Below are 12,955 nucleotides of genomic sequence, written 5' to 3' on the forward strand. Positions count from 1 at the left end.
GGATTGGGCATTCGTCTTCTCTTTGGTCCTATTTGAATCAATGAGTTCTCCACCACAAACTGTGTCAAGTATACACACACATACACAAGCACACACGCGCACACACACACACACACACACACACTTACACCCCCCTCCCCATGCATCCCCATCCCGTCCCAAAACAACCGAAAGCACTCGCTTTTTGTCCCATACTTGTCTTTGAGAGGAGGACTCGAAACTTAAAAAGGAAAACTATTTTTGATTCTGACGAAGCAGAACTGAAAACCTGAGTGGAGTAACAGTGGAAAACATGTGATTCGTAATAAACATGTGCTGTATCGGATGAGGCTCTCATGTGCACGGACATGGAAAATATGTGCATTTGTGAGATGTGTACCTAATGTATCCATTCAGTCATTCATTCGGTGTCTCTATCATTCAGGCTACAGGAGCATTTACAGTACTTAAATAGTGTTTTGATTGCCGGGAAATGTGTGCTACGGATGATATGACCCCTTCATAGTGCTGCTGTTGATTTCTGCATAAAGGAAGTGCTTCAGAGATAAAGAGAACAATGGGTGGTTTTGCAGTGTATGAAAATAGTGAAACAACTTAAATTACTCAGAAAAAGAAAATGGAGCTATAGGTACTTTCCACCTTATGGCAGCAACATACTCCTTGATAGGTACCAGTCTATTAAGTTAACATATCCTGGCTTATATTTTGCTACTTTAGGTACTAAAAACAAACGATCAGTCTCAGGCCTCCACAGTCCCGCACTGCTACAGCTGAATCATCCGATCTTGCATCAGTATACCCTCTCTGACTCATTCAACCAGTCAGATACAGCACATCTGTCTCCAGCGAGCTCAGTCATTTACACCTTTCACTTCCAAATCCTTTCGTGTAGATATACAGAACCCTGGCTTCCATCTTCTGTGTTCTTGTAAGGTATTATTGCTGTGGCAAACCCCCCCAAAAATCTAACACTCCAACCAGGCTATTTCTTTTTCATGATGTAACGTGTTTCTGATATGTGTGTGTGTGTGTTTGTGTGTATGCATGTGTCTTCACAGTTCACGAGTCTGTGGTCAGTGTTAATAAGACAATCACAGTGCTACCTCTGTCTGTCCTCGCCGCGCAGCACCTATCACGATCACAAAATATACTGTCGTAGAGTCAGGCTATTTTATACCTTTTTTTTTTACCATTGACAGAAATCCTCCAAATCCCTATATCCTCACATGAAACAGATCCTCCATGTTGGTTCCACTTCATTCACTCACCTGAATTCAACAGTGAGGAGATACAGCCGTTGCGAACAGATAAAGAAGGAGCACACAAAGTGTTTTAGCATTAGGGAGCTATAAATGATGATGAATAGGCCTGTGATTTTACTGCATATTGACTGAGGTGGCTACTGATAATGATTGTGAATCAAGATGGCATGCGCTACTGGAAGAAATGACAGAAGAAGAAGATAGAAAAAGGTCACGGGGGGAGGAAAACATCGATCTTTGTGTTGTAGAGCTGCTGCACAATACAATAAAGCAACCGACCCCTTTTTTTCCGAAAAAAACACGAGGGGGGAAAGAGATTTCTAGTTCCATACAATGGTCAGACAATTCTAAAAAATTAAAAAACAAAGGCGGACAGGTTCCGAAGTAAACGAGCTTCATCCACGAAGGAAAAGATGTTGGCGCACGCAGACAGGAAACACTCACTAGCAGGGGGAACACAGCGACTTTTTTCATTCCAGCGCAGACCACGCCGTGACATCACAGGGGCCAAAGAGCCAATCGTGAGGCATGAGCTCAGCGCCAAGCTAGAGGCAAGAAACACATGCAGCAGAGAAGAATACACGCACACATACGCACACATACGCACACATACACACACTGACACATGTCCAAGTAGCATAGAGTGCATATATCACATTGAGAATATTAGGGGAAAGGGTCCAGTGAAAGAAGCATTGGTAGGCTCAGCAGAAGCTTAGCTGTAGACAGAACCATCCATGGAGGGACTACTTTTTGGCTGTAGTGTTATTGGACTGAACTTGCTGAAACAAACCACTCCAGTTTGGGGGGAATAAGGTCCTAAAAAGCGTGGGCCAGCCCCCTACCTTGTACCGCTTCAGTTTGTAGATAATGACAGTTCAAAAGGTCAAAGGGCATGCACCAGCAGTCATCATGCGATTACAGTTCACAGGAAGCACTTTTTGTTGCTCTTTTTTTTCGTGATTGTTTTTACTGACATTTATGTTTTTTTTGTAAAAAAAAAAAAGAAGAAGAAGAATCATGCCTTAGTCTAGTCGATATTTTTCTTTACAAATGTTATAAAACTACAGGTTGAACTCCTCTTTTTTTCTCTTTGTCTCTTTTTTTGGGTGTGTGTTATCCATGGTCACACATTGAGGATGATTTTGTTTGTTGTAGTTTGCACTTCTTAGTCTTTGTCGGACTCTTCCTCTCCTCCTTTGCTCATTTTCCTCTGCGGTCCGGTTGTGTTTTTGTGGAGGATGATTTGGCAGTGGCTTTCCAGTCCTGCAAAACAGAATCGGACAACATTACCACATGAAACACAGGCAAGATGAATCTGGCCTTCTAAAAATAAAACAAATCATATCAAAGTGTACTGATTGCTACATCTAAGGTTTTATTTTTTTTTAAACATATGAAAAAAGCATGTGAGAGACCACTGAGCTCTCCTGTATGTCACCATACAGGCTTCTATCCAAGCACTGGGATGCACAAGTGCTTGTTGTGTGTCCCGTACCTGGAGGACTGGGTAGTATGTGTATTTTCAGTGTTTAACTCTCCGCAGAGTGGTGCGCTGCGCTGACTGAGCACCCTTTCTCACATCCACCCCCACCTGGAGCAAGGAGGGAGGGAGTAGGGAAGAAAACAACACTCGGACCAGTTAACTGCTGAAGCCTCTATGTAACCAGAGCAGAACACTTGCCAGCCACTGTGGCTCGCTGCAGCCCCAAAATACCAAAAAAATGTGCAAGCATTTGTCAATGGTGACAATGATTATTGTGACGTCTCACTTTTCTACAAACACACATTTTGTTCAACTATGACTTACAGTTATGTAAGCTATGTATTTAAAGGTCCCATATTTTACCCATTTTCAGGTTCATACGTGTATTTTGGGACCTGTTTACATGCTTTTATGTTCAAAAAACAATTTTTTCTCATACTGTCTGGATATACATGTACATGTATTCACCCTCTGAAACGCTCCTAAAGAACCCCGCTTGAAACAACACAGTCTGCTCTGATTGGTCAGTGTTTCTGGGTCTTCTGCATTGTTATTGCTACTGGGGAATGACTGTAATGTCAGTTTGGAGGCTCTACCTGTATTTAGTATGGATGTGACATCAAAACTGTACGGAAGTTATATATCACCTGGACCTGCTATATAATAATAATTTAAAAAAGACACTTGCTTTTTACAATATGGGACCTTTAATATATGGATGTCTAATTTGCACAGGAGAATGCTTTTAGTCAGCGTTTGGCTAGTGACAACTGCTCATTTCTCACTTTTTGTGCCAAGCTATGTGAGTAATTCTTGTCATCTGCTTGGGTTAACAGTGTTTATGTGTGAATATGACTCAGTGTAAATGATGAAAAACATGACTGACTCACCCTTCTGGCAAGCACATGTCCGTGCTCATCAACAAATTGCGCCTCAGCAGCGTAGTCCTCTTTCTCTTCTCTCTGTACAAAAAAAATAACACAATTTGGATATAAACAGCAATTCATTGCACTCATATTTGTACAACAATAAATTGTTTGCAATCAGAAATGTAAAACCAAAAAGTATCATACATGGCAGATATTCCCCATGTGTTGCACCACATAACACATAATTCTGATCGGTTCTATGATTTCATCAAAATAATCAATTTTGATGATTGTTGACTAAATTTGTTAATGGTCATGAGCAAAAGAAAATCAAATAAAATGACTGTCTTTCAATTTGCTTGTGAAAAAGATATAAAGGGATGGACAAAAATATTCCCCCTCCAGGCGCAGGAAGCGGCGGGTGGTTGGCAACCTGACCTGGCCCCGCCTCTGCTCCTTTTCCCAAGCATGTTGGTCTGCCTCCTGGTGAGAGAAGCCCAGCCCCTTCTCAAAGGGCTGCGTGCCCTGCAGGAGGCGCCCACGCAGCACATGAGAGTAACCCGTGTCACACACCCGAGTCAGCAGGGCCTCCTGGGCCACGCGCAAGCCTGGCACACTGCCGTCACGTCCTGAGGACACCGAGCCCACCCAGCCCTGCAGGGAGTCCTTGTCTGGTAAGTAGGGCTGAAATGCTCCGCCTCCCACCACCCTGGAGAGCAAAATGCAAATAAAGCAAAGCGAGAGAAAGAAAAAGCCATTTTGAGTACAGACAGTGGGAAACAACACACAATGTAATCAGTTTGACTACAGTTATAGCCGACGTACCGGTTATCTCCGTTGTGTTCCGAAGCTCGATTCAGTCCTGACACCTCACACCGCTGGGCATACACCTGCTGGCCTGCAACAACAGAAATCCCTTCCACTGAACCCAACCCTAAACCTCCACCTCCACCTCTTGCTCCTCCTCCTGCTGCAAGGACCTCCCCTTTCCTCCCATCCAACCTCTGACCTCCCAGCTGGCCGTTTAGATTGACCTTGGGAACAGCGCCACTGGCCCTCACCCTGTCCCATTCTGCCAGTACAGTTGCTGGCTCATGTGGCGCCTCCTCCTCCTCAACATCCCCTTCCTCCTCCTCCTCCTCCTCTTCCTCCTCCAGCTCCATGATGGAGCCACTGGCCCCGCTGGCTCCACTGCTCGGGCGACCCAAGCTGTAGGGAAGGGAGAGCGTTGCGCCCTCCGAATCGTCAGCCCGGCTGCTGCCGTCTAGTGACGAGTCCTCCACCGTGACCAACGAGGGGCTCACCCCTGCTGGCCACACCTGAACGTCCGACATCTCCATTAATGTGTCTTCCTCAGTGGTGGCGATGGGGGCGCACTCGAGGCTGGAGACTTCCTGCCAGTAGGGCTCTGCACCCAGTGGGGAGGGCAGGCTGTACTGCATGGAGGCCGGAGACAGCAGCTCCTCCTGCACCAGCCCATAACCTGAGGGAAGACAGGGGTGAGACAAGAGAAAGACTAACACCACGCAGGCATAGCCAGGGCGAGGATGGGGAGGTGGTGGATCAACTGTTTCTCCAACCTATGAGGAAACAGTGGGGCTCAGCCCTGTCCCAATATACCAACAAACAGAATAGAGTCTGTCTTTATAAAGCCACTAATTAAGGATTGAGATATCCTTCAATTCATTTCATCAAGAGTGAAAAGCAAGATGCATTAAACCAGCCATCCATTAAATCCCAGCCAGAATGTGTTGTACTACTTTCAGTTTGAAAAGTAGAGCACAGGAACAATACTTGTCTTTCACTCTGAAATCAGCTTCTCTCTAATGTTGATTGTTCTAATTAATGTTTGCGGGTTTGATCCGAGCACTTCAGGTTACTGTTATTGGGACACAGCAATAAGAGTAAGGTGAGGGTAAAAGTGGTTTGGTGGATGTCACCCATTGATGTGAATGGTGCAGGGCTGCTGTGTAAGGAAGTGAATCTGAAGAACATACACTGTGTTCCTTGATAAGCAAGAAAAGGTGAGTCTAGAGTTATACAGCATAGTAATTGTGGGGTTGGCACGATATAAATGTATCATTAGCAACATCTGAGAAAGTATTCCAATTGAATTTTAGTATCCTGATTGAAACCGGAGTTCATTGAGAGGCAAATTAGCAAAAATGTCCATAAAGGCAACTACAATATAGGAAGTACTTTACTGTACATTTGAAATTTGACCGTCACAGATATGTTCAGATAATTTCAGATAATTTCAGAAAGCATCATCAATTTGTCCTTCTTCATGACTTGATGACATTTGGTGAGGACCGATCAAGGCAGGAGCTAGGTGCTGTACCTTTTCAGTAATTATTATAGACAGCTGATTAGATGGAAGTTGATTTTTTCTACAGTATCCCAGCAGCTGTGATACAAATACCAAAGCTGTAATAAAAACGTCTCTATTATCGTTCCAACCCTTGTCACACCTTCCTGATTGGGAGTCAGCAGCATCTTGCATATTCTGCAGATGAAAATGCAAGTTGCCGTTGCTCTTGCATTATCAGTCATGCATTCATGTGTCTGCATCCCAGGCATCCAAATAAATAAAGGTCACTGTGTACACACACACACACACACACACACACACACACACACACACACACACACACACACACACACACACACACACACACACACACACACACACACACACACACACACACACACACACACACACACACACACACACACACACACACACACACACACTATCCGTAATGTACACACACATTAGACAAACCTGTTATGTTTACAGCGTTTTCGAATTAGAATTGATTTTGACAGTTAATGAAGGCAATTTATAGTATTGCAACTTTTATTCAAAACGTACCTGGTTGCAGCATGTATTATTTTATCTTATTCTGCTGAGCCTCTTTACATTCAAGAGGACTTAATTGATTGTAAACCAAATACTTTTACCCACACTTTTTGGTGTTGGACAATCATTTTTGAGTCCACTTGAAATATGTCAGTCTAGTAAATTGGACACACAAACACACTATCACATACACAAACACACTGTCACATACACAAACACACTTTCTATTCAGTGATCATTTTTCTATTATTCTTTATAATATAAATTCCAGCAAAACAAATATGTGTTTTTTTCTAATATGATGAGGTGATTCACAGTCATATCAAAAGTTATTTTTATATTTTGATTTATAGTACATACAGTATAACAACAGGTTTGATATCTGATTTAAAATGTTATTTAGGTTCAGTCTATTGATATGGATTTTGATCATTTTCCAGAAGCAATTCTTTCGTCTTGTTTTTGCTTTAAATAATTTGATTAAGTGGCATTTTTAATTCTATTATCTAAGTTTAAAAACATTATTGAAACACATTCAGTATTTAACTTTGGAAATGCTATGTGAGTAAAGCTTATAATCTGTGTGTGTGTGTGTATGTGTGTGTTTTTTTTTCATTATACTTGAAGACAATCATACTCTCACAGTTTTGTACATGTGACCAGTTTGGGTTATCTGATCCCTTAGTAAAATGTTTTTGATAAATTGTTGCAACAATGAGTTCAGATGAATGAAATAAGGGGAACTTGAACAGTAAAGGAGTACTTCACCCAAAGTCACTGTTAGGATAAGTTTACACTTTTGTGCTTTGGAGCGCTAATCCACTTTGGAATGCTACATTTTCATTCATTTTCAACTTGTATAAGCTGACAGGTTAAAACCACAAACACCTGAAAGTTAAGTAGAGGCTTTAAAGTAGTGGGGTTGGTAGATGGGGCTTTCAAGGAGAAACCCAAGGTATAATATCCTTAATGTATGGATTGTCCTTACCTAACCAGGCCCAGACAGAGAAAAGGCAAACAAAGTGGTTATTTGTGTAGTAATTAAATAATTAAAGCTCATGTTAATTGCATTGGCAATGTCACATTTAGGCAGTACATTGACTAAAGCAATTTTTCTTAAAAACGTTATTTTTGTATGTTCAGTGTGAAGGAATATGACTAGGCTTAAAAATATAATCACACAGAACGTTCACTAAGAAATTATGACTTTTGTAAAATGACATCTACAGTATCAGTGCATTGAGTGTATCGAGTGTGATAATGTACAACTGTAGAAACAGAAGGTAAGAACCATCATTGCTTAGTTAGTGTCCATGATTAAGCAGATAATTGAGCATAAAAAGGGTTTTTCTTCTCTATTTTTCATGTGATTTTTGCTGAAAAAAACAATAGCAAAAATATCCATCAAGTCATTAAGGTCCATCTATATAAAGAAGATGACAAAGTAAAACAATATGCAAAGTCTGCCTTACCTGACCTGCTAATATGTGAATTATCTAGTCTCAGATTTTAAATGCTTCCAGGTCAAATTTATCAATGCATAAGTTTGACCACAATTGAAATCTCTCAGCATGTCAAAGTCAAGTCAACACGATTAATTAAATCCATTATGAAATCCATTACAACTCTGGCCTGCAAAAAAAGTAGGTATTAATGGGTGAAATACCTCTTTACTGTGAAAGCAATTGTCTCTCAGAGAATTTGCACTAATGGAGTAAAATGGGCTTGTCTAGATGGTAACTCCGGATATGCGAAAAATCTTGCGAGACTCGCTTCCTTATGACCTATACTAACCTTAACCATTCAAGATTGATGCCTAACCTCAACCATCTAACCTTAACTATCTAACCATAACCATTCAAGATCGATGCCTAATCATAACTACCTACCTTGAACTATTCAAGGTCAATGCCTGACCTTAACCATCTAAACATAACTATGTAACCTTAACTGTTCAAGGTCAATGCCTAACCTTAACCATCTAAACATCACTATGTAACCTTAACTGTTCAAGGTTAGTGCCTAACCATAACCATCTAAACATAACTATGTAACCTTAACTGTTCAAGGTCAATGCCTAACCTTAACCATCTAAACATAACTATGTAAGCTTAACTGTTCAAGGTCAATGCCTAACCTTAACCATCTAAACATAACTATGTCACCTTAACTGTTCAAGGTCAGTGCCTAACCTTAACCATCTAAACATAACTATGTCACCTTAACTGTTCAAGGTCAATGCCTAACCTTAACCATCTAAACATAACTATGTAACCTTAACTGTTCAAGGTCAATGCCTAACCTTAACCATCTAAACATAACTATGTAACCTTAACTGTTCAAGGTTAGTGTCTAACCTTAACCATCTAAACATAACTATGTCAGCTTAACTGTTCAAGGTCAATGCCTAACCGTAACCATCTAAACATAACTATGTCAGCTTAACTGTTCAAGGTCAATGCCTAACCGTAACCATCTAAACATAACTATGTCACCTTAACTGTTCAAGGTCAGTGCCTAACCTTAACCATCTAAACATAACTATGTAACCTTAACTGTTCAAGGTCAATGCCTAACCATAACCATCTAAACATAACTATGTAACCTTAACTGTTCAAGGTCAATGCCTAACCTTAACCATCTAAACATAACTATGTCACCTTAACTGTTCAAGGTCAATGCCTAACCGTAACCATCTAAACATAACTATGTCACCTTGACTGGTCAAGGTCAGTGCCTAACCTTAACCATCTAAACATAACTATGTAACCTTAACTGTTCAAGGTTAGTGCCTAACCTTAACCATCTAAACATAACTATGTAACCTTAACTGTTCAAGGTTAGTGCCTAACCTTAACCATTTGAGGTCGATGCCTAACCTCGACCCTCTAACTGCAACCATCTTGCAAGACTTTCGCAAATCTTGGGTTACCATCTACACACATCCACTTAAATGTGAGTACGCATGTGTGTCTTTCTGGGATGGTACAGGGCCAGGACAATGAGATGTGGCGTCAGAATGAGGTGAACGGGGAGGTATGAGTCAGAATTAGAATGAGTTAGAATGAGTTAGATGAATCTGGTTTAGCCTTTCCCTTCACTCCTGCTATTTGAACACAAACGCACACTTACAGGTGTCAAAAGCACAGGGTGTAGTGAAGCACAAATGAACTCCACAGAGATTGTCATGGCACAAAAAAACAAAAAAAACAAAGACAACACACGGCACAGCACTCTACTTGTTTCACCACTGTACACACACACAAACACACATTCTGCACTCATATTAACATACAGATGAGGACACTTTTAGCAGCTCAAATGTAAGACTCAAATGTACAGAAATAATCACACACACCTAAACCAATACACAAACACACCTCACAGCAATATCCCTGCTGGCAGATAACGTTCTGACAATGTTAACAGTGAGACTGTCATCAGACTTGGGCAAAACACAGTTTATGAAAATAAAATAAAATCATCTATCAATCATTTCAATTTCAATCAATCATTTAAAGTCAACCTTTGACTTTGGCCAGATGGTGGAGCTATAACAACAAATTGTTTTGCCCTGTAACTTTTGAACCGTACGTTCTTCTCCTGGATTCTGTGGATTCATACAACTCCATTCATATAAGCCACGTCCAATTGTGTCTAAATCAATTTTTTTGCCATTTTAAATTCTGTCAAAATCTGTCTTTTTCACAATTCCTACTACAAGTTTTGAGTAATGATTATCAAGTTTGGTACAGAACATCTCTTGACCAAGCCGGAAAAAAAATACCTTTTCAGATTTTACCTGTTTCATGCATTTTTGCTTTAGCTGGCCCTCAACTTGAGCTCAAATGCTGTGGCAGGGCTTATATTACAAAACATATAATATCTCCTGAACATTCTGTATTATTGCAACCACATTTGGTGATACTGTGTAAATATGCTGTCTGAGTGCCCATGCTAAATCTGCTGCCATTTGGCCAATAGATAGAGCTGTAGCAACATCATCTAACTACACATTATTGGTATCTGTGAGTGTATGCATGTATGACTGCCTTTCACATATTTATGTCCTGAGAATAATTAACAGTTAGTAGTTTTGCCCATGAATGAAAGACTTGAAATGTCACAGCAACATTGTACATTGAACGTTATGTCCTACACAGCTGATCATGAATTACAGCGTAGCAATAAACACACCATTTATTTTACAGTTAATGAAAAAAGAAACATTTGTTTGTTAATATAGCATTAAAAAGAAGACTGAAATACACCCATTGAACGGATAAAACATTTTACACTGTGAAGAAAACGTCATACTTTGAAAGCATGCCATGCACATAAAGATGTCAATCAAAAAACAGCAAACTTCATTTTGTTTAGGAAACTCCTCACTCACAAGTCCCAGTCACTGTACAGACAAAAATCCACTGGTGTAGACCTGGGTAAAATATGTATTTATATATATTTATTTACACCTAAAGTATTAAACTGAGCCTACTTTACGCAAGCCACTTCTTGTGTAGAAACAAGACCGAATATTTATACACATGAAATCCTTGCAAGCTGAACGAAACTAAAAGGGATTTTCTTGCCTTTCTTTGAATACTAACAAATTCATCTACTACTAAAGCCCAGGTCTGAAACACACACACACACACACACACACACACACACACACACACACACACACACACACACACACACACACACACACACACACACACACACACACACACACACACACACACACACACACACACACACACACACACACACACACACACACACACACACACACACACACACACACACACACACACACACACACACACACACACACACACACACACACACACACACATAAACAGATACCGTAACAGCAAAACATGCAGCATGCACATGCACAAACTGTAGTACACACAGAGCTGGATTGAGAGAGGAGGAGAGGGTCCCCGCTCGACTGAACGAGGGAGGAGCGCGGGGAAATAAGATGACAAGAGAAGGAGGAGGCCCAGAGGTCAACATGAGGTCATATGAGGTCAGAGGTCGGACAGGAAGAGCTGTGAGGAAGAAGAGCAGGAGAGGGGAGGAGGAGGAGGAGGAGGAGCAGGGCGGCTTGGCAGCAGATATGACATGTCATAGGTTCAGAGACAGACTGAAATTAGGACGGAGAGAGATTGTCCGGAGCAAGAGACACAATTTTTGAGACTGCTAGAATATTACAATGTCTGCTGTCAATCAAGTGTAGTCTGAAGTGAAATTATGTCTTGTTCTCAGGGAAAGAAAGAGAAAAAAAAGAAAGAGGGAGGGATAGAAACACGGTATGAAGGCCCAGAGCACACTATCATCTGTGTACTAGTGCCACTTTTGAGTAGTGTATCCATCCCAGACACACGTGTATGCACACACACACACACAAATGTATGTGTGCACACACTCACTCAGACACACATACGCACATGTAATCTAAACAATGTCAAACATCCTAAGGTGTAAATCAGAAATTACCCAAAGTGTAAAATCCTGTCAGTAATAGCAATAAGGAGTGTTCCCTCGTTTCTCATATTGAGAAAGAAGAATAAGAACCGTCATGTTCAGGGCTCAAGTATGAGGTGTCATGAGGAAAATAAATGACTCGTGCCCCAGTGAGGAATGCACAGAGGCGGTGTTAGTGCATGCTGCAAAAGGCCGGGTTCAAGGTGGGAGAATGACACCATTCCTCAGACCTCAAAAACATCATCTGAGATTCATCATCATCATCATCATCATCATGTCATGAGCAGCAAACCACCATGCAGCCCGAGTTTCCCTTCAACTTACCCCTTCTGAAAAACGGGGGTCTAATAACTCGTGGCTTGTGCACTAGGCGCGGTGGCCTTGTGTCCGTGACCTCTTGTGGAGCAACAGAAACAAGGTGAAATGGCTGTTACCCAGACTGAGGGGAAGCAGGGAAGTTTTCAGAGGTGGAAAGTAAATGAGAACAACAGCTCACCTTATTGAGCTGACGGAATTTTGTCTCAGATTTTCAGTAGAGCTGACTACACCAGCTGTTGTGACCAATACCTTTATTCATTTATGTGAGTAAATAAATCCTGGCGGCATATTTATGAAACATGAGCAGAATCACAGTGATTTTTAATCAGCATGGAGAAGTTATTTGTTTTTTTCTTTGATATTCTTTTTTTAATTTTTATTTTCGAACCACTGAATTCTCATTCCTTATGAATATATCTGCAAATATTACCAGGTACAAAAATACTTAGCATCTAGTTAACTTTCCTTCCAAATTCTGCTTAAGCAGGAAATTATATTAAACTTTCCATTTCTGTTCATTACAGATTATCATGGTAGAATCAAACAAGCTTATGTATTCATTCATTCCATATGTATTTCATTAAAGACTTTTGCCATCTGTCTTACATATCTTGAATGGGGAATACTATTCATTCTTAAACAAATGGACTGCTAGAAAAAA

At 40.8% G+C, this 12,955-nt stretch overlaps 1 protein-coding gene across 1 annotated transcript in view; it reads right to left on the reverse strand.

The window, feature by feature from the left end:
* Nucleotides 1-2,787: 2,787 nt before the first annotated feature.
* Nucleotides 2,788-12,955, reverse strand: part of ank1b (ankyrin 1, erythrocytic b) — a gene marked incomplete at both ends in the record, with an annotated part of 76,393 nt that continues 66,225 nt past the window's right edge. The window contains 5 exons of the mRNA XM_083929458.1: nucleotides 2,788-2,856; nucleotides 3,639-3,710; nucleotides 4,056-4,326; nucleotides 4,443-5,100; nucleotides 12,301-12,372. Coding sequence (XP_083785584.1) covers nucleotides 2,788-2,856; nucleotides 3,639-3,710; nucleotides 4,056-4,326; nucleotides 4,443-5,100; nucleotides 12,301-12,372 — 1,142 coding nt within the window. The remainder of the gene's footprint in view (nucleotides 2,857-3,638; nucleotides 3,711-4,055; nucleotides 4,327-4,442; nucleotides 5,101-12,300; nucleotides 12,373-12,955) is intronic.

This window comes from Echiichthys vipera, assembly GCF_963691815.1.
Source record: "Echiichthys vipera genome assembly, chromosome: 16".
Lineage (NCBI taxonomy): Eukaryota > Metazoa > Chordata > Actinopteri > Perciformes > Trachinidae > Echiichthys > Echiichthys vipera.